The sequence below is a fragment of the Anopheles funestus genome, chromosome 2RL (genome assembly GCF_943734845.2).
Source record: "Anopheles funestus chromosome 2RL, idAnoFuneDA-416_04, whole genome shotgun sequence".
NCBI classification, from domain to species: domain Eukaryota; kingdom Metazoa; phylum Arthropoda; class Insecta; order Diptera; family Culicidae; genus Anopheles; species Anopheles funestus.
The window spans coordinates 81865015-81888682 of record NC_064598.1 but is presented as its reverse complement, the minus strand read 5'-3'; the positions used below and the strand labels follow the sequence as shown (position 1 = coordinate 81888682).

The window sequence follows — 23668 nt, the reverse complement described above, 5'->3', positions numbered from 1 at the left end:
GGTCCAAACCATACGCGGTGTAGTGTCATTAAAAACCAGTACTTTCCCATGTTTCGATTTTCGTTTGGAACCCGTCCCCGAAAACTGTGTGGACATAAAGGAAAGAATTTTAGTCTAAAAATAATTCGTGAGTAATAAAAAGAAGAACTCCAAAACATATCCATATTACTTCGTACACACTCCTTACTTTTTTCCACTAATGTCCCAAACTTGGGAAAGGATTTTCTCCCAATGTCTAAGCGAAGTAACTTTCATATTTCTCGCACTAAAATGTCAACTAACTACTCCGCCCAAAACCTAACCCGTGTTGTGTGTACCTACCGATTTGAGAAGTGAGAAGGTAATAAAAATTTCAAATCCACTCACATGTGTCTATCCGACCTAACACATAAATGTAGGGGACACACATTTGCCGGAGGAGCAGGTCGTCAGCAATAGTGCTCAGATAAACGAGGTTTATTGCTAGCTGTAACAGCGCAGTTGATTGCGGTCGATAATTTGATTTGCATGTTATTGTTGTGGCTCATCAAATTTAGAATTCACCTGACACTGTTTCCCCTTTCCAACTTGCCATTTCATGCAAACCTGCGTCCAGTTCTACTTCATCGCACAATTTCTGAACGCATATCCAAGAGTACCGTAGGTGATGTATGTACATAGGTGTAATGCAATTTTGATATCGCGATTGCGCCCGCAACCACTAATGGTTAGGTTGGGGCCATATGTCACCTGACTGTATTTTTTATGAAAATTTCAAAAACCCTTTTCCCTGTAGGGACTTTAGTGAAAAACTAAATCGCCAATTGCAAGAAAAAAAGCGATACAAAACGGCAGCTTCACTCTCCTGTGGAGGGGAATTTATAATCTTTTTTTTTTTTCGCTCCACAATCCTTCTCAATGCCGACTATCGGCCGCTGGGGGATGTTTTGTTTGACGAAAGATCGGTACCAGGAGGTTTTTGCGGAAGGGGCATGTTAAATACACCAGAGCATACGCGTCGCAACAGCAGCCTATGTATGTCCTGCCTAATTTGCATATAATAATTATTCCAAATTGAAATATTTACATAGAAATCCAATAATTGAATATCCCACTCATTTACATATTCAACTCCTCGGTGCACGCAGTATAGATGTGTTGTGTGTGTGCGGCGCGCGTCTATGTGTTATTAAACACATACAAAACAACGAAACCACACAGCCACAATGTAGCGTAACTGCATCGTACAGTATCGCTGTTCAGCGGAACTGCACCCCGAATAAATAGACATTTGCATTCACTGCAGGTAACGGTGGTTTTGCAAATACTTCCCACCCCGTTAAACATTATCCTTTTCACGCAGTGCCATTTCATATCCTTGCCGGAAGTAACACATACAATATCACATACATATCGTTGAAATGTGTGTGCTCTTGTTGCTCTGTTTGTTATTAGTACACGATCATCCCCGTTTTTGCGGGGAAACATTAATCAGTCCCAAATTTTCCACTTCATTTATTTTTACTAACCCTAAAAACTTTGCAAAATATGTTTATCTTCTCTTCTGTGTATTATTTTAACGGTATCTGGTCCAACCGACTCTAGCAAGGACTTTGTGGGGAAACTTATTATTAATCTTTCCCTTTCTTCTTGAAAAGGGAAAAAGAGCAATGATAATGGCGACGTTCAGACGATCATCAAGTGAGAGTGATCGTTGAAGTCACCCGATTTGCGTACCTCATTATTATTATTAAAGGTTTATTGTTGCTTTTGCACCATCGGCATTACTTTCCAATGAGTGTACAGTGTGTTGCAAAAATTAGTTCGAGATGTAAAAAAAATTAAAAAATGCAAAATTTTATTTATTTAAGTTTCCATGAAAGTTTTAAGTTTTCAAAAATGAAATACATTCCAGAATAAACAAATCTATTTCGAAGAGAAGTTAAAAAAAGAATCTTCCAATATTTCACTGCACTTCACTGTGCGGCCGATATACAGCAGTAGTATGGCAGCGATAAGGAAGCGAACCCATAAAACTAATTGCGGACAAGTGGTGTGCAAGCATACGTTTACATGCACCACAAATACGGGGTGTCGTTCCCGTTACGTGACATCAATCTTGTGCCGGACAACGGTTGAGCTCGTGTACACCGTCACTCGTTTCCACGGGATCCCCCTGCCCCCTGGTTGTGTCCAATCCCACTCGCCACATATGTACATATTGGAGCCAATGGTTTTACATACAATAGTAATCAACATAATCATCCCTTATTATTTTAGGCACTTGCATAACAATCCATCGGGAGCTGCTGCTGCTGCTACTGCATAAATACCGTTCCATTTCCCGGGGTGTGTATGGTCTGGCGCCGGCGAATTGCGAACGGCGGTATTGGTGTTGTATGTCGCACGCGCACGGCAAAACCTTGCCGCGTCCTGACAGCCAACCCACCACGCAAAGTGCAGCAACCTGCAGCGATGACGTACACTCATTGCCTTTCCCAAAATTGGTCACCATTTTACATCCCAATAATGACATGATGTTTCAATTCTCGGCCAGTGTTTGATGAGAGGTTGAAAGTGCTCTAAAAGGGAGGGGTAGTTCCGGGAGTTAGTTTTCCAAAATGCATCCACATACAGTACATGCTTGCAACAATCCACATTAGGTATCACATGGGAGGAACGCTATTTTGCTATTTTCCCAAAAAAAAGGACATTAAATGCGAATTCTCGCCACCCTTCCTCATCCTTCTCTCATTACGTCCAAAAAACCCAATGGCACCCGAAAAAGCACGCCCAGTTTCTGTGCCCGGAATCACTTGCATTAAAATTACAATAACTTGTGATTGGGTAAATTAAATTCTCGTCTTCATCAGCGTACGGCAACCGTACGTGGATGTTTTTGGGGGCCCTGTAGCAAATTGGTTTCCTGTGCGTTTCGATGTTGCATTTTCGCACAGTTGTGTTCGCGCTTTCCATCGCAAAAGGTTTAATTTTTGGGGGAGGCCATAAATTTCGTTGCATTGTTTGCGCATTGCACATCATGGCAGGCGTGTGGACGTGCGTGGATGGGAACTGTGGAACTGTTGTTCCTTATTCCGCTCGCTTGATAGTGGTACATGCGTCGAACTCCCATAAAGCACACACTCACCTATATGCATTTGCATTCGCATGCCTGCGTGCAATCGTTGCACCGTATTGTGCAGCCGAATGACGTTGGCCGGCCACCGGCTGCAATTCATGCCGCCCTGGATGCATTGTTGTGTGTCATTCGAATCGCCGCCATTTATGAAAGGGAAGTTAGGAGGGATGTTGTTTCGTGGGAGAAGAAGGGATTGCACAAACACACGTGCGTGCAGTCGTTTCCGCTGAAAGCCGAACTTCAAGTTTGGACAAAAGTTACGATTGCTGCTGCTCTTTTCCATCTTTTTCAGTGGGTGCCGCCATTCGGTGGAAGTTCACAGACAGGTACCGAGATTTTTGGTTAATATCAATCCAATGTATGTATCATTTTGGAGATAAATAATTAAACTTCAACAGCTTAAAAAACATTAAAAATATATGCTTGCTTCCCATGGACTCCCACGAATGTCCCAAAGATTGCTAAAGTATACGAACGAAACCATCGTGATTACATTGCACAAGGTCACACATATTGCAAGCCAGAAGGCGAAACTGCATGAATGCACCAAGATTTGACGTACATAAACACGGATGACTGGCACAGCGGGAACATGCATCGAAAACTCACCGGCGATTAGTCGCTTCGTGCCGAGCGCTATAAACTATCCTCGAATCGTACGGAACCATCCACTTAGCGTTTCTCAATAAAAAAAACAGCTCCCTTGGTCAACGGGTACCAGAAAAAAACAACACCAAAAAGCGAAATACTGAAAAAAAACAATGCACACGATGATGTTCGGCTCTTGCTGTGTGAGCAAGGTTTTTGGGTGGATCATCTGTACCGATCGACATGCATTCCGCTACCAGTAACAAACGGCTCCCCACTCTTATCGACGGAACAAGCATTCCGTGGTGTGCAAATTTCAAAAGGCAAAGGGAAAACAACATACTAACATGTAGTCACCGAGGCGAATGGTGACTCAATTCGATAACGCCACAAATCCCAACCGCATATGAGTTGTCTTTTTGAAACGTTGTGTTTTATTATTATTAACACAAAAATTTATAAGAAAAACAAAACATTAGAACTTTACAAGCAATGTAAAGGGAAGGGATGTATGTAAAAGTAGCGTTTGGCGCCATTCGTTTAATTCGCATTTCGCTTTCCAACTTCAATTCTCGATTGGAATGTGATACGTTGTTAATCGATTCGTCGAAGTAATCTGACTACACGGCAGGCTCCTGTACTGTGGCGTCTGGCGCATATTCAGTGTTGTTGAAGAATGCTACTGTAAAGGATTGGTTCATATTGGAGAAGGCGTTGAATGTAAATTATTCAAATTATGTTAAAATTTATGCTTCGAGTGCGGACCAGCAAAATTGGTGAAGAGTGAAGCCGTACACAATATTCCGCATTTTTGTGCAAATGTGTAAAATGAGACGAAGTGATTGTGAATTGAATCGCATCAAGAATATGTGGACAAACATTTGAGCTTGATGAATCGGCAGTAATTTAATTTATTGTTAATATTTGTTCTTATTATATAATTGACTGTGAGGAAATGAAGCCAACTATAACCAACGTCTAAACTAGCTATGGTTAAAAAAGATCATAACTTGAAGGAAGATATGTTCTTGAAGCTTCTTGGTATTCTTGAAGGTCTTAGGAACACCTGGCAATTTTTTAATCGCAACCAATAAGAAGATATAACGAAGTTATATCCCAAAACCCCATTCTAATGGATAAAACTGTTGACAAAGTTCAAATAAGTACTCGAAAGAATAACAAGTTTTGCTTATTAGTATTGTCTTATAATTCCCAACAGCTATTCTTCATACAATTCGGTAGTACTGGACGAGAGGTTTTCTAGACATAAAATAGTAGCATATTCCAATATTTGTTTCACATACTTTGAAAAGTGTATACTTTCTTAAGAAAACCATTTTCAATTCTATATTTGAAGTTATTTTCCTTCCACAAATTTTAGAGATACACTTTTGTGAGAGAAAACCAAATTTGTGAAAACAAGTTTCTTTTTTAAAAACAACCTATCAGAATAAGAAAAGATAGTATTCAAAATAATACAATAAATCACCTTAGAAAAACATGAAATGGAAACAAAAGAACTCCAAAGGTAAGTATCGTTTGTCATCTTCAGTAAAGCTAAATGAGATATTGTACTGAAAAACATCAACGTGTTTAAAACTTGTCTTTCACCTCTATCCCAAAAACCCAAACACCAAAGAATGTCGTACAATTCCCACGATAATGAGCAGGATTAATTATTTGACTACATACGCATAAGCGAGCTTCCTCGCTCGCCGTGGTGCTGCCGAATTGCGGTACTGTGAATATTTATCCTTTCAATTTAAAATCAAGCTATAATAAGGAACATTTCCTACCCTTTGCATTTGCTCGGTAAACGAAGTTTCATTTCCCTTTCCGGAACGAAATCATCACCATACATCAAGAAAATTCTCACACTTCCTCTGCATCGCGTTATTGTCTTCGTCGACGAAGGAAGAACACCGAAGACGTACGCTAAAGCGTCGTGCACTATTTCTCCGTCCGTGAACATTTTGAATATTAAATGGCTTCATTTGCGAACCTCTCGCCAAATTTGGCTCATATGCATACATAATTACTCTTCATTGCTTCCCCTTCCAGTGGGGGGGACAGAGGTTCGAAGAACCGGCTAAAACCAGGATGCCTTCTGTCAGAGACGGAACGGCACAACATCCACCCTACTATCACTGAAACACACTGAACACACCGACACCATACATACATACGGCTACATTTACTGGCGATGGCATTTTATGCTGCGCAAATGAACCAACAAATTTCCTCACAGCTGCCACTAAATACATCCTCCTACCTTATGCACCCTTTTTCTCTTATCCACACATGTAACAAGATATCATTTTCTCTAAGCACCGCACACAGGACACGACCAAGAACAGCTCGAAAAATGGGTTTGAGTAGTTTCATTAAGCAATGGAATAAATTCTTACAAGAACAATCGTGTTCAGGTCTTCATCCCAAGAAGACCAAATACACCTTTTTGGGGGCAATAATAATTATTGATTCAGTTAGTAAAATAAATAATACCCTCTAGCGTGATCTTGCACCGCTATCTCTCTATAAGAGTTTCGCACTACTTCCAGTTACGTCTAGCTCTCAAGTTCTCGAACTGGTGACAAAATTATGGAATGTAACCTACCCGAAGGTATAAAGAATGTGCACACTAAAAGCTGGTTATAAAATTAGCCACCTCGGGACAGGCCCCCGAGATGATAAGCTTACGGCAGAGAGACAAAAGCAGCTGCTGCAAGTGACGTTTATTTATTCAATGTTCATTTTTAACACTGCCAGTTGCTGGAAACGAAACGATAATATACCTCCGGGTGGTATCGCTTACGGACACGGAACTAAGTACAGTCACATGGGTCACTAAAATGGCAGTTAATCGACTGGCAAAGCAATCGTTAGTTCTGCTTCAACGTGTGTCTAACGGACGAGAGACGGTGTGTTTGGCAACATTGTTGCTAAGATAATTTTATCTTACCCGTACCGAAACCGAGACCGTTCTGTTAGGCTTCACTACATCGTGAACTATTCACCTGCAGACACAAACTAGCAATGGAAGTTATTTTTGGGATTCAATGGGATCGCTTTGTCCGAAAATTATGTCGCCAATCAACGAACGCCTTTCCGTAAACGGTAAAATAGAACTTTTTCCATCACATTATTTATTCAACTATTACCATTTGGTACGTATTTTTGGGGTGTATTATTATTAGAAACAACACAAGAAAAGTACTGAGAATAGATAAGTATTTATATAAATATACATACAGGTAAGACATATGATTCCGTAGAAGACGCATAAGGTTATTTTAAGACTGCATCCATCAACTTCTAAGTTTCAGGAAAGTTATGTCTATATATAAACTACACTGCACACTACAGCAAACCAGGATAATAAATCATAAAGAAAAAAACATACCACATTGTTGCTCCGTGTTTTTGTTTTAATTCAAGCCTTGGGATAAATGTGCCTAAACGTACCTGTAAACGAAAAAAAGGAAACAAATATTTGTGAGTTATTAAGCAATGCGAATTGATATGGTAATGGAAATTAAACAAGAATTCTGTTTTGTTTTCTTCAAAATCTTATAAAGAAACAATTGCCAGCTATCACATCTTCAGCATTTTAAGTTCCTTAAGTAAGCATCGGGGAGTAAGCTCTCATTCCAATATGTACGACCAGCCATCACAGCTTCAGGACGTAAACTTCCTTTGTGAGCACCGAGAACTCGCTTTCCTTTTGCGGGATAAAGTACCATGCATAAGGAAACAGGCTTTCCTCCCACACGGGACACGCAAGCTGCTAAAGAAGCATACTCCGCAAGGAATGTTACGCTTCCGCGTGTAATAATTGACCACTTGTTGTAAGCAAACGTTTGACTATGCTCCCTCAATGAACGAGGCGCAATGGATGGAGTTCTTCCCCACCCATGGCATACATGTAAACGGTTTTCGAAGAAACAACCACACCCTACCGATGTCCAAAAACAGCTCAGGTGGGTGCGTATACGAAGGACCTTTTGACATGAGCAGTTTCCACGCGAAAATGGAATACTAGGCCTTACGGGCATGCTGTTGTTTCGGGAGTTCTTGGTACGCGCCTACCGCAGCTACATCTACTGGTAGCTTAAATGAACGACCAGCAACGAAACCCTCAATCCTTGACACAACCTCGGTATGGGCAGTGTGTTTGTGTGGTGCCTGACTAGCGTCAATTGATATGCAAATGCTTAGTTCCGTAATTTATGTACTCACAAGCCAGCCGGTCAGTCGACAGTTTTAGGACTGGCAACAGCCATCGCGGGGAGAAACAGAGGTAAACGGAGAACCTGGACGTTTGTTGGAAAGATCGAATCAGTTCAGCCGGTTGCCGAGCTGGCCTATCGTGCAACAGGGAACCGCATCCAGAGGAGAAACTCCGAAAAAGGATTTAAATGCATGCATTTCGTTTGAAGTCGTCACCCTCGTTGCCTTAGAGTTGTTTTGTTTTCCTACCGTCTATTGAAATGTTTCGTATGAAAAAAGCAGTTAAATGTGTCTGTGTGTTTTAAAATTCTCTTCTCCAACATGTGAGCGTGTCATTCCGTGTGTGACTGCGCATTAATGAGGATAGGCACTGGGCATAGGATTGCAGCAGGCGTATTATGCGGTGCAAGATGGGATATCTATTCAAAGAGCAGGCAGCTACAGTTGTGCACACCCGAACAGATGGGAATCACTGATTTATCAGCGTTCGATCGACGCTTACATGCCAGCATAAAATGCGATCAGATACGCTAGTGACAGTAGCAATGGTTTGCATCAGTAGAGAACTTGAGTCACACATTTCAGAAATCAATTGCCTGCAGAATTATGATCAAATTAACAATAGGACTTCTAAATTTGAATGGTAAGATCCTTTACAATGATATTCATTTTTGAAGTTTAAACGATTATATCCTTATTAATGAATAGTATGAACTTCATTTAAGTACATAGAACTCTAACATTAAAACATAATTCTCGAAATCATTACTAGAACTACCGGATTATACATTTTGACTAGAACGCTTCGTTTTCATCACATTCATTTTTGGATTAAAAGACAAATGAAAAAAGCAATGCATAACTTTTACATACCTAACCTATATTTCAAACTTCATAAAATGTTAGGTTGGACATAGACGAAGCGAGATTTACGCGGATCGAGTAATACGCGGGTGTCAATTTTGGTATAACGTCGGTCAAACAGGCGAGTAAACCGCGCCTCGTGTATGGACCAAACCGCGTACGTAGTGCCAATAGCTTAAGAAAATCTATTTACTGCAGCTATAAACCTACTCTTTTTGTTGTAGTTTTTAGTCCTTGTAGCGAAATCTTTATGTTTTGGTTCTTCTTAACCAGAAAATCATCAACAAAATTGTAAACAACTCTTTATGTCATCGATCTCGCTACCGAGTAAACGCAGAGTTGCTGCACTTCAACAACTCTGCGGAAACGCGGGCGCGATAGCAGGCGCGGCAAATTTGACACCTGAACTGGGTTAAATCTGGTATAAACTAGCCGCGTATTACTCGATCCGCGTAAATCTCGCTTCGTCTATTTCCAACCTTATAAACCTTAGCGAAATTGTTTGTATAGTAAACAACAACAAAAAAGGCTTAAAATTCTTGACAGTTCTAGTGTGAAGGAACCATTAATAAAACACCAGAAAAAAATTCACGGTCTAGAACTTATCATTTCACTAATGATACCAATATCATAATATTACAATAGGAAAAAAAATACGACAACAAGCATTTAACCTTAAATATAATTAGATAGCTTTAAATATAAACATTTCAACGTTTACATCTTCGCAGTTGCGATTTTCCCGTCGGATAGGCAGGTTTAAAATGATAACGTCTGATATATAGGGTGGCTTAAGGGTAACAAATGCGGGGGGGAGTGGGAATAAGGGTTGAAACCACCGGGATAAACAAGCTCCCCCACTTACACACATACACAGACGCACACGCAATCACATTGCGAAGTTTTTGGCGCGTAAATCGCGGAGCAAAATGCAAAAATGTTTTGCGCGCCTGTGTTGAGCGCGAACCGGTAGGCGGGGCTAAATGCAACATGGGAGTACAAAATTTTCTTTCTCTCCCTCTCCAATTTTGTTGTTGTTGTTGTTGTTTGGCGCACAATGGGCACGCCCCGTTCCAACGATCGAGAATAAATTGTGGATTTTATTTTGGTTTACAGTAATTGTAGAATCTTTATTTGCACGCCTAGGGAAGGCGATGATTGTTATCGGGTATTATCATGATTTATGGTGAAATTATTTTATTCAAAAGTGCTTAATATATAAGACTGGTAAGTTTCCAATTTGAATACAAATTATATCACTACTTCCTTTATTAAGTATTATTTAACTGATTTAGTTTTCAAGACTTTAATTGATTGCTCCTCTTTACCTAGTAATTTTTTCCCTGACAGGAGAACAATTTTGACAGAAACGATGTCATCTAAGTAAAAATAATGTAGGTAAATAAAGTCCTTTTGCAATACTAAAATACATAACATTCAGAATCTTCCAACGTTCTGTCTTCGCGTCAATATTTCGTTCGTGAAGCGGCAAAAAAATGAAACCTCACGCAATGGATAAATGAAATAATGTGTCTACCTTTCCATCCACTGTACTCAACCCAATTATGATTATCGTCCCTCTATTTCCACGCGGTACACCCTTTAAAGACAACCAAACCGACCAGCGAGTTAGCAAAATGGTCATGGAAATGTCTTTTCAATGTCGAACGAATAAAACAATTCTTGATCAAGCCCGGAACAAGCCGAGATTAAGCGGAATGGCCACAATAAAGCAGAGGTCAACTGTTAAAAGCATGACTGACCCCGAAACCACGACGGACAGGGCAATTGTTCTGGTGGTGCCGGTCCACCGACAGTTGCACCATGTCGTGAAATTGTCATTTCGTAAATTAAATTTTGATATATTGCAAAAATTATTAAAATTGCACAAAACCCCGAAAGGAGTATAGCGGGAATGCGCTTCACATTTATCTTCCCACAGTCTGGCAGCGACGCGTGGAGATGCGAATCGTGAAGGGCACGTTAACTTTATGCTGTTTCTTTTTTGTATTTTTATTAAAAAAAAGGATTCACCAAGGTTAGTATCGTTTCTTCTGTAGTCATCTTCAATCCCTTGATTCTTGCAGGGGTTTTTTTCGACGCACACACACCCGGAACCAAACAAAATGAATCAATTGAAGGGTTTGCTTCGATATCAATAAGAGATGAATGGTTGTAAGGAAAGGTGTAAGAGCATAAAACGATCGCCCTTTTCTCGAGTTTGATCGGCATCACTGCAGGAAGATGCGCAAGAACAAAAGCACACAAAAAAAACTATTGCACGCGTGCAATCTTTCCACTAACTGGTGCGTCACACCAGTTCTTGATTCATTCCCTACCTTCTGCTTTTTCGTCAAGACATATGCATGCCAAGCGGCTTCAAAGAATCACGATCTTGGCGAGAGTAAGTTTTCCTCTACCTCAGTTGGGGGTTTTTGGTTGATAGTGAAATCACTCGCGCATGTTTCACCAGGCCCATTCTTTGTAATCCTTTGCCCGCAGTTTACTGCATTCCACCCGATCGCAACCCCTACCGGGTATGGTGGAAGCAGTTGCACCGGCCCGTTTTCATGCAAATCCCTAATTTGGGAGACACCGTACGGCAGTACTGAATGTAAGAGTTTAAGCGACTTACCGCGAGAGTGAGAAAGATTAAGCCAAATGGAAGCCGTAGGAAGAAAAGCGGGATTGAAGGAAACGGAAAGATAACATAACATTAAATTTAATTTATTACAGCTTTAAGAACCCGACGAGAGACGAGCGCGAACACAGCAGGACAATGCGAAAACTTGGCCGCTTTTAGCCAACGTTCACGGCGGCCATGATGAAGATGCAACACACACACACGCGCGGCCTGTCCACTCCATAAATAACGCTAGAACGCGATAAACTTGCCCTTTTTTTCACTCGACACGATCGTACGCACCCGGGGGGATGATCTATTAATGCATTAAATGCTGAATGATGAATGCAACCGTGGCGAAAATAAATAAATTATTCACTCCCCAACTTTCTCGGGTTTTCGGTTTTTGAGAAACACAGTGTTCGGTGTGAAAGGATCGATTAGATTTCTTGCTTTCACCATGAAAGCACGGTGTAGAAAAGATTCCTTGAGGACAAGGCCTCCACGACGTCCACGGGGAAAAAAACCGGAACCGATGGAGGATGGGTGAGGAAATATAAACATTCGAACCATTCTGACTCAAAAGTCAACATAAAGGAGTTTCTCGAGGAGTTCGAGGCGTAACGAACCCTCGCCGACAGGGAGTTCAATTATCGGGCGAGAAAGTAGAAGATATAAATAATAACAATTTCCCGGCGCTCGAACTTGGAAGTGGACCGGTTGAACCTAGCTGAAGGAACGCAGCTGGTGTATGCGTAAATCAATCCTTGTGTGCCTCTTTGGTTCTAACCATTTTAAAGGAAGAAAGACGAGTCAGCTCCGGGGGTGTAAAAGAAACAGGCGTAACTGCAACTGCAACTGCACCACCTAATAACCCGGGCTGGAGTTCGCGATCAGTAATCGATACTTTGACGCGTATTGGCAGTTTTTGGTTGAATGTTTGCATTTGTGTATCCCCTTTCGCATGTCCCCATCCACTGGGCCTAGGTTCACAAAGCGTCCACTTTTCCGCTAACGATGAGCCATATTTAAGACCTCGTCGTCCTTTTTTTTTGCTTGCCGTCACCACTCACTTAGCTTCTACACCCCTTTCCGGGTCCGAGCATCCAGAAGCACCGGGAGTACATAAAATTTTATTGCTATCATAATATTTTTGTAAATATGACCCAAGGAAGGATGGGCCCACAGAGACGGTGAAACTGACGAAGGGTTTACTACTTCCAACTCTCTCTCGCTCTGTCTTTGTTGACTTGCGGACGTTGGTGTCCAGTGGCAAAAGGTGAAGTGCAGTGTGCCGTGAATACAGCAATCGGCGGCGGAGATTCCTTTTTCGAAGGCGCGCACAATTTATGACGTTGCGGAAAGTGTAAATTGCGAAAAGATTTGTTCGGTGCCTGTGTGTTTATTTTTTGTTTTGTTCCTTCACATTGCTTCATGCGCTTCTCTGCCAGCTGCTGTCCTGCTGTTTATTGCAAAAGCTTTGTCTGTACAAACTCCAGACGCAGCGCTTCGCTTCTCGCTTGCTGTGACCTGCGCGGTTCTAACCGGACCAAATGTACCAAAGCACCCGGAGTTCCTCCCTTTTGGACGGGTCGTACCGAAGCAAACCTTTCCTTAAGCGAGACATTGCAAACGCTACCCAGCAAGTAAATTAATACTTGTTCAATGCGCTTAGGGAGTTGCTGTGTCTTTTGGAATATTTTTATGAAGTGTAGGTTATGTTTTTGCATCGATTTTTCCTACCCCCTCTCTTCGCTATTTTGTCCAGCAATTCGCGAACATTGATGACTTAAAAAAGCAGCATAAGTTTGAGAGAAACAGCAACAACAAAAAAAAACCACGCACAAGAAACCAAATCAGAAAAGGCACAAAACGGAGTCTTTTTGCACATTTTATCGTACAAATTTTATCTGCCACCGCAGAGTCCGCAACATGACACTCGACTTCGGGTTTTTTTTCGCCTTGCCTGATTCCACGCGGGGTGTTGTTTTAGAAGAAGCTAACGGTGGTGCGAGCAACGTTTTTATGTTAATATAGGATAATAAATTCCGGTAGCCAGTAGTATTCTTTACCACCACCGAACAACAACGCTACGGAATGCAGAGATTGTGTTTTTTTCTCTTCTGTAGATGTATTCTTAATGCTTAGTTTTATTTGCACTTTTCCCCACACCGAGGGTTTATGCTGTTATGCAGCAAAATGCTTGCGTTTTATGTTAGATTTCTGAGAGCCTCATTCATTCCTGGGGATGGATATCGATGGGCAAGATAATAGAAACATTTTATATGTGACACCTTGTATGTGAGATATATTGCATGAATCGTAATCGATGATTGTAAAGCTTCATAAACTCTTAAGAATATCATGTTATCGTTTACACATCATTAAAAATAAGAAGAAATATATGCTTCTTGATGTATGGTTTTTAAAGAGGTGTTGAAACACGACCTCCTATATGTTCGTTAATTAATATCCGAATTAAATTACATACAAAACATACAAAAGTTCTTGGACCAGTGGTTTGCGGTGGAGGAACCAGAAAAAAAGCTTGAAGATATTAAAAAGGACGAAAAAGATTGCTTTTTTAGAAAAAAAAGCTGAATCTCCAGGTAGTTCTTGTAAGACTTTCTGGAAATATCTTCAAAAATTATAAGTAACTGCAACTGTTGTAAGTTATAAATTGTTTGTGGCGTCATTAATGCCTTAATGTTTAGAGGTTAAGTGTAGTGGGTTTTCAAACAAGCTGGCAGGGCAAAATAGCTTACAAATTGAAGGTTTTTCTTCTGCTCTCAGAACCCAACATTCGATAGATGTTTAGCTCCTCGAAGTATTCACAATCTGATCCAAATTGATTGTTAATCGAGATTTATGGGAAGGGTATTAAACATAGTTTCATCTCGTAATTTCAAATTGGAAGTTTTTCAAGGAATTTCTCTTGTACAGCCATTTTACATTCAGAAAACCAAAGATTGAAGGAAAAGCAAAATTAATTCATCAAGATGATACAATTGTTACAATTCACTGATGTCAATTTTACTGTTCGACTTAAAATTTAAATTAGTTTTAATTTAAATTTTAATTTTTAAGCAAATATTTCATCCAAAAATGGAAAAACCATTATTTTTGAGGCATTGTCGAACAATTACTGAACACTTTGAACTTGTTCCAGAACATTTAGATGTTTTATTAATTATAAGGCTTTGGGTTAGTCTACTCTAGACTCCACAGAATTAAGCAGCTGTCATGCTACTCGGCTACTTTAGGAAGAGATTACACCCATAAATACGATAAGACATACATTGACTCTCAATACATTTGTTCGAGTATCCCGATTAGCTGCAGAATATATTTATTTTAAATCTTTTAAATATTTCTTCTGGACACACTTTTGTCCAAAAATTTACCTTCTTCGTTTGGTGATACCGCCGAGCGAGGGCGCCAGTTCCGTTAGCTGCGGGTCGGTTTGCATGGGCGATACGCCTGCCGCGACGGCTGCCGCTGCCGCCGCCGCTGCAGCCGCGACCGCCTGATGGTTGTGGGTGACCGCGGCCACACCGGCAGCCGCACTGGCGGCACTCGGTAAGGGCGGAGGCGGCGGCGGTGGCATATGGTGTGGCGAGGCGTAATGGTGGCCGAGCAGCGTCGAGGGGCCAGGTACATTGTTGAACGAGGTGATGGTTGAAGGCGGCGTCGGTGAACCACCGTGGTGGTAGGCCGGGTACGGATGGTGATGGTGCGGTCCGGCCAGGTACGCGTTGCCCGGTGTCGCGTAATGTGGCGGACCTTGCGATCCACCCTGCGCGTACGCGTACATCGTGCTTACGTCATATGGTTCCAGTTTGCAAAACGTTTTGGGTCTAGGTTACGTCCTCAAAGTTCGACCGACCCTCCGTGTGTGTTGTTGTTCGCGTGGGTGTTTTTTTTCTTCTATTTCAATCTACAAACGGTAGTTAAAATTATCCGGATGAAGATGACGAGTGGGAAGGTAAAAAAACGGGAACCGAAAGAACAGTTTCCGCTTTGTGATATAAATCCCAACCCCAACTATCGCTCTCTCTTTATTTCTCTCGATCACACATGTAAGGGTTTATCACGCCGCAAGCTGCAATTTGGTTCTACAGCATCGGGAAACTAGATGCACTTCCGGCCACCATCCGGAGGTCTCTGTGCGCATGCATGTGAAGCTTTATGTAAATGCACAATAATCTCGGACCCCTTTCTGCCACTGCCCTTTCTTTCTCTTTCTCTCTCGCTTACACAGCTCCAATCCGATACATCCGCCGATAATTGATCTGCTTAACCTCCTGTGTTTCGACGCGCGCGCGCACACGCTCGTTAGTGCACAGTGCCGGTGCTTATTTTTTTCATTAATCTTTCATCTTCACATCCACATGTTGCTATCCATCCGAAAAATAGGGCTACAATTTAGCACTGCTTAACATATAACACCCCTTCCTGGGCACACACAATTCCGCACCTCGCCACCACGCACGAGGATGCAATTTGCAGCGACTGCATTCAGTGGCACACGGTAGAGGGGAGGTGAGGTTTTTGGAGGTGGACGAAAAGGAAGGGTAGATTGAAACCCAGAAATAGAGGGTTGCGGGTGGGGAGAAAAAAAACATACAACTGCACCTCTAACGCACTCGGTACATTTTCATCCGTCACTGTGTGAAAGCCGATACGACGTACATCATTTCATTTTTTTCCTTTTATTATTTCATACACTTCATTTACTCAACAAACAAACCAAAACAAACAACACTGTCACACGCACCGAATTTGACTCTCTTTATTATTACTCTTTTTTTTAGCACCCTCACTTCCGCGATGCACTCCAAAATGCACTAAAGGGTTGCACACTGCAGTGACGACAAACAATCGGCACACATTTGTTGGCCGACGGGAATTTTCCAATATTGCCAGCGATATATGCTTTGAGGATTTGCCACTTTGCCACACTGTAGGTATATTCTCTTTTTCTTCTTTTGTTGAATTCCACTTTTCACACTCGTTTACACACTTTTTTCCACTCCACCATCCCGGTCGGTACTATTATATTATACTATTATTAAACGAACTGTGCGTCAATCTGAATTGGATTAAAACAATAAATGAGCACATTTGGTGGGGGAGTGCAAATTGATACGATTAAAATGAAAACAGTTGCTGCTGCCACTTTTCACACTTGATCATTGCACCGCGGCGGGGGGGTTTTTTTTTGTTGCAAACTATGAAGCAAGGGAAATGCTGCAAAAATCACACCAAACATTTCATACTGTTGCCTCATTACACTAGTGCGAGATCGCTTCACGCTTCCTGTCATTTATCGTTTGGTTTATCCGCGCCTTCGAAAAACAGTACACAACGTCCATAAATGCATAAAGCTCGTGGATACGGGGGAAGGTGGAGACGACGAGACGGTATGGTGAAAATGTGCCAACCCCTTCAACACTGGCTACATGCTCCGTACGATATGTTGACCTTTTCGAGCACGCTCTCGAATTCTCGGTATGTAAACGCGCGAGGTTAATAAGCGGTTCCGAGTGATCTAATTTGATCACTATCAGGAGGGGTGGTATGGTACAAGTGGGATGGTTAAGAGAAGTTGCACCACACTACCACATTCGTAGTTTTTTGGTTTTAAAAAGGAAGTTAAAACATTGGCAATTTATGTGCCATTTTTTGTTGAGTTGTATGTGCGTAGTTTAATATTTTAAAACAAAGTTTTAACTGATAACAAGAAATTAATTCTTAGAACTCAAACCTATGCAAAACCAACACATATTTTTCCACTCAAAAGATTGCATTTTTATTGTTTTTTCCCTGCCAATACCAATTCCAAACAACGAAACTCAAACCGATTTCCATCGCACAGCAACACAGAAACACTCGACGGGGGCAGTACCCGTCGAGAATTCAACAGGGACGGTGATAGGGGTGCTCTTTCTGTGGTGGTTGGTGGTAGATATATTGGTAAACATTTCTGCAACACTTGACCTCGCCGGTAAAACATGGGGTTTGTGTTGGGTGGGTAGCAAGCAGTAAAACCGTACCAGCAAAAGCGCAAGCAATTCTGGCGGAACACAGCATTTTTCGAGTCACTATGGGTCTCCCTTGAGAGATCACCATCCATCCTCCTTCCTCCTGCTTCTGGTCCCCGAACCCCATCACAGAGAGGCCACCAAATGTCTATGACTGTATGTTTTTCCTTTTCCACTGCAGGCACATTTTTGTGCTTGCATTGTTTTCTTTCTGCTCGGCCCCCACCTTACAATGTCGCACCACCGGTCGGTCGGTCTCTACTGGCCGTTAGGAAAACAGCAGTAAAGTGGTGGTAGATGGTGTAGTCCACCCAACACAGTACTGCAAACTTCGTTTCTTAGCATCGTGTGCAATCGTACCGTATATGACCTGCACCGAACACGGCTGTAAAAGATGTGATCTTGGATATTTGTAGGATTTTCCCAGATATAAAAATATTTCCCTAATTTCACCATAGGAACAAAGTACAAAAGAACCTTGGGTAAAACCAGCAATTATAATCGATTAGTCTCTATGCAAAAGCGAAGAAAAAAGAATGCGATCCCTACCTACACATAAGCAAGAAAGTGAAACCTGCCAACATTCCACAGCTGACGAAGAAGGTTCAAAGCTGTAAAGTCCTTTATTTATGTTCGCCGGGGACGACAACCGCTATCCTGTAGCGCTGACAGGCCCAGCGAATGGTTTTGAAACTTGAACCTGAGCGTAGCCCGGCATATTGGTGTGTTCTATCGGAAGTCGACATATCGGATACATCCGTCCCCGAGTTTACGCCTCACTTGCAAACGAGATTTATGTACTCAGCTGCAGTAGAAATATGCATTTCTTCCCATTTTTATCGTGCCCTAGACCATATGGATATAACTCCTCCGTTAATGTGTTCATTCCACACAGCACAGAGCACAAAAGCTTGAATGATTTTTCCTCGCTTATTGCTAATTTCAGATTTAAAGAAAAGCTTGCTGTCACTTGCTGGTGCTGTCCTTGATGGAATTAATTTACGTGTGCATTTATGCAGCGGCACATAGCATTCCCAAGCCTCCCCGGGGGTCAAGTCACTTCCATTTCCGGTAGGTGTGTGATTTATCACAGTCCCGATGTGACGATGTTTCTTTTTACGCTTCTTACACCAATCAATCTATCTAGCCTCCGTTAAGGGAAAAGGAATATATTATCGGTGCTTCCTGTAGATTCTTTCCAAGGGATACCGACCACCTGAAGAAGCCAGATCCGGACAGGTATCCCAGGGCCGAGAGAAAAAAAAATCCCTAAAGGTAAGGTCCATCGTAACGATACGTATCAGGGGAAAGAAAACAAACAACCCAACAGGTAACGCGCCGAGACCCCGGTAGTTTCCTTTTACCTGTGCCTCCATTCTTTTTGTGCTTTTCCCGTATTTCCATGTTATTGACTTTCAGGATGATATGTTTTTAATTATTTTCACACCTTAGAGCTTTCTTAATGTTTCTCCCGTTTTCTTTGGAGGACCTCCCGTCGGTCAACCAGGTATATGAAGGTTGGTTAGTTTTCCTGGAAGGACACCTAGGACGGGAGTGCGTAAATCTTCTGGAAACCACCAGGTGAGTAGTGAAGCCTCCGCGGTGAACACATGTCCGGCATGATAAAATCTTACAACTAATCTTTGTTTTTTTGTTCTTACGATGTTTATGAATGAATCTTAGAGCTAGGCCGTTCGGGAAAAAAAACTTGATGATATCTAAATCGCTACCAGCGTATAATTCATACATACAAGCCCTTTACTACGTAGAATCAGTACAAGGTTAGTTAGCACCGTTTTGGTTTTACTGCCACCAGTGGCGAGAAGCCAAACATAAAAATAACGAATTGTTAGCACATTTACATTTTTACCGCCCTTTTCCCCTTTCCAGGCTTCCTAGGTGCAAAGGGAAAAAGGGAAGATACGAGGATGATGGGTTTACTGTCCATGCGTAAGTAATTATGCGTCGTGTTCATCAGCCGGAAATAGGAGAATGAAAAAAATAATAAATAAAAAAGTGTATGAAAATCCATCTAGAAATGCACCAAGAAGATAATGGAGAAGAATTAAACACTGGAGAACGGGGAGAAAAACACACTAGCATACAATCGGCATGTACACATTCCTTGCGCATCAGTCATACCCGTGTGGCAAGGTGCATATTGCTGGCCAGCGTTGCAATTACATTTTCCGTGTGCAACTTCTTTGTCTTTCGTACTAAAAAAAAACGGCGAATGCTGGATTTTTCTTCCAGCCTCACTCACAACTGCACCGGATAAGCTTTGTCACACTCGAACGGACGCAGTAGGCGCCGCAACCCGGCTATAGATAAGTGATACCTGACCAGGCAGAGTACGGCACCGAGAAAAGTTTCGAGAATCTACACACACCTTGGTGCAGAGAACGTGGAGTGCAAAGTAATGGGGTTTGACTGTCGATTAGCACCCGTTTCGCACCGATCGTAAACATTGGCGTAACAGCATAATGGGGCGCGCGCGCGCTCTTTCGCGTTCCCGCTAACGCAAATACAGACAGCATTTACGCTGCGCGTCTCTCGTTAATAATGCAATAAATGTGTGCTAAATGCAAAGTTGCCACTAGCTTTCCCCTAACCCACCCCTTTCCCTACCAGGGGAAAGCGAAAAAAAACGGAACTACACTTTTAATGAGACGAATGGGAGCATTAATTTTCGTTTATTTTACCAGTCGGAATGAAGAGCACAGTACAAATGGACATTATCTGGTGGTACACTTCGGAGTGTCCGGAGGCTCATAAAAAAAATGGTACAACGTCCGTGCAAATTTCCCTCCCTAGGATCATGCAAAAAAAAAAAAAACGGGCGGTGTGGGATTGATTCTTTAATGGAGACTAGACAGTAAAAATAAATGAGCAGCATTTAGCGTACGCAGCATATACGCAGCGGGTAAATGCTGCGTACATACTAGCTGGGAACGTATTTATGGTGTGGTAATAAATTACTACTCAACAAACGGGCCCAGCAGCAGTACATCAATCTAGACGGTGGCGCGGTTTTTTGTTTTGTAATCGATCATCTATTAACGCTCGTTACAGGCGAGGGTTGATACGTACGACCGTGCTTAAGGGTCATCTAAAATAATAACCAAATTAATATTAAATTGCAAACAACACAACGATTCTCAGGTAAGCGAAAGAAACTAACGGGGAAGAGGCGAATGATGAAACGGGAGGAATAGGGTACACATTATGAAATAATGCGAACATATGTAGCCCATTGATGGGTAGTGGGCAATGGTAGCAGCTTGAAGCAATAGATGAACATGCTATTTCTATGTCATAACTACTGAGACAAACCACCTCTTCCCAACACGATCGATGGAAGAGGCACAGTGGGCATTACTACTGTGGCTGTAGATCCAGTAAAAGGGATACATCATCCCCCCATCACAAGGCTAGTGGTTCTGCGTCTGTGGTGGACTTTTCGGTTCGGTTCATTTTCGGCAAGGTTATCATCGGACATATCAAAATATCAATCAACTGGCAGCAGACAGTGACAGACACACACATACCAGCACAACACGGTGGACACGTTAAACGCTTCTAATAACACAATTCAAATTGGCCTCAATTTTCCCTCGGGGGCACACACACACACACTGGAAGCAAACGACAAGGGGCCCCGTTTTCAAATTGTTTTAATTGGCTTTCCGAAAAACTAAAAGAACGTTCGCGGGAAAATAAAACCAAAAAAACAAAACCGAACCCCACAGACCCCGGAGACTGACAGCATAAACCGATCGGCCATCTGAAACGGCCATTGTGTGTATGTGTCACCGGAGCAGTCTTGATCCAATAGTGTACGGGATATACCCGGTGGCGGACATGCAGTCAGTCATCGAAAACCCAACCACAGCAACACACAACAAAGGAACGCGCGGTGGAAAAATAATGAAATGAGAAAATCTATCAGAAATGGGGTATGCGCCATTCCACCGATTCCGATTTCCCCACCATAACTTACTGGCCCAGCAACAGCTACATAATATGCTCACTTGTGTTTGTGTGTGTGTGTGTGCTGTATTGGGCTGCTTCGAAACCAATTAAACTTTATCCTCCCATCTGGACATTCGCTCGCAGTAAGCGAGCCTGCCATACACACTCCACATTTCAAAAAAAAAAAGGACGAACGTTGAACTCCCTCTCTGTGTCATACCGCGTGTGCCTCAAACGACTCGTTGGGGGTGTTCCGGAGTTCTGGAGCGCACACTGTTCACCAAGCATACACACATAGCAAAAAAAAACAGCCGGAAACGAAGAATTGATTTCGAAAAACTGATATCACCACCCTCCTCCTCGTCAGGCCGTGTGTATTTATGTACGCACGTGAGCGTGTGTTTTACGTGTATATCCTTCGTCCTGCGTTTATAACGCTTCGTTTACTCCCACACCAGCGGCCACTAGTGGTTTGTTTTAATAACTGCGACTATTGACCAAGGACTCTCGTCTAGGAGACTCTCCAACAAAAAAAAAACGGTAACGACAAAGGAACGGAAGACTTTCATGGTTCGATCGAATATTTAAGTTACCGTTCTCCATTTGGATCCAAATGCGCGATACAGTATCGGCCGTCTGTTTTGATACCTCGTAAAATTCGGCTTAAGGATCAAGCACTTACAGGCGAAAACGAAAACGCCACGTAACTTCAACATGCAGACTTGCGGTGGGGGGAACCCCACATTCATTTTGAGCGCATAGCGCAACATTGTGTGATGTGTAGTTTTTCGCTTGTGTTCCGACCGTGATACAGACGAGGATAGGAAGTTTCAAAAACTGGGGAAAAAAAGGACACGACGTCTCCAACCGTGCCTGACGACCTACACAGACACAAACACACGTTGGATCAGCTGCACTGCGAGACACCCTAAGGTTTTTATACCTTTTAGAATACTTGTTTTTGGGATAGACTGCCTCCCTTTCGCTTCCCTTTAACTGGCGCGCCGACGGTCACTTCACGCATCGTCGCTTTTTTGAAGACATATCCTGCCGTAAGTGATAGTTAATTAACCCTGTGTGTAGGGAACCGTATTTGTTTGACCTCGCAGGAGAAATGATTGCGACGCCCTGTTTTTTGTTAAGGTTTGTAAAGTAAGGTGAGATCATACGATCGCACGTAGTCCAGACACAACCTGGACCTCCCAATGGATGATGCCGTTTCGAAAAACCAAAGTTCTCCAGCGGTGGTCTATGGAAAGCTGGCGGAACCATGATTAACACCACCGAAAAGCGATGACTCCAGAGCGGAATAGAGTCCTTTTTTACGGAACGCATCCAATGTCCATCCAATATTGGGTGGCGCCGGACCTACGATGGAAACTTATCCTCGCCCGACTGACTTTGAAGCTAATTAAGACTCTCCTATGTCTCCCTTTCTCTCTCTCTCTCTCTCTATCTCTATCTGTCTCCCTCTCTCTCTCTCTCTCTGTGGCTGTTTCTGCCAGATATGATGTGATGTCTAAAATCCACTGAACCTTAAACAAACCGAAAACCGGGAGAACAGTAATGTTCCAGGCCGACTCTCTATGTCTCTGGGCCATGGAGGTATAGTCGGCGGGGAGATATGGAAGGAGACCACTTGTACGAAAGGAAATGGCATATGGAACGGTAGTTTGTACAACTTTGAAGCCGCGTGCTGCTAGGACACAACCGACGAGGGGGAAAGAAATTGGGTAAAGAAAATTAAAACCAATCCAGACTTTAGCGATTTCGACCAGTCGAAAGTGTGGCGCAATATGCTGCAGTGGTCTCCCCCGAAACGAGTGCTGCTGGAGAGGAGTAGTAATTGTACCGAAGCTACTGCCAACCAAGCTGAAACGGGCTACTACTAATGGAAAATTAGCCCGGGTTTTTTTCTTTTAGTTGCGCTTACTCTCCACCATATACCGACATCCTCCCGGCTGTCAAGACCGTTCGACCATCCCAATCCTTCTCGGTCCGCAGCAGACACACCGCGGGCAGACTATTTCGCTGCTCATTCATTTATTTTGTCGGTCTGTTGGTTTAGTCCATCCCATCCTATCCGTCCGCCCGTCCGTACATCTATCCGAGCCGTCAGTCAAGCCAGTCAGTCAGTCAAAGTCATATCTCCACACTAAACACCGGCGCGGAAGGACATCCTCTCGCCCCGACCCCGAAAGGCAATCGGTCCGGCGTCGGTGTGCGTTC

At 42.6% G+C, this 23668-nt stretch overlaps 1 protein-coding gene across 19 annotated transcripts in view; it reads right to left on the bottom strand.

The window, feature by feature from the left end:
- Window positions 1-23668, bottom strand: part of LOC125762841 (aryl hydrocarbon receptor nuclear translocator homolog) — a 196042-nt gene that overhangs the window by 129395 nt on the left and 42979 nt on the right. For 6 of the 19 annotated variants that reach the window (XM_049425381.1, XM_049425382.1, XM_049425386.1 and 3 more), the window contains exon 3: window positions 7110-7171. The exons of 6 other annotated variants lie outside the window; for them this stretch is intronic. In XM_049425381.1, the coding sequence (XP_049281338.1) occupies window positions 7110-7114 (5 nt within the window). In that variant the 5' untranslated portion in view covers window positions 7115-7171. Of the gene's footprint in view, window positions 1-7109; window positions 7172-14827; window positions 22887-23668 lie in introns of those variants that run through there. 7 more of the 19 variants (XM_049425368.1, XM_049425375.1, XM_049425370.1 and 4 more) reach the window with 2 other exon arrangements.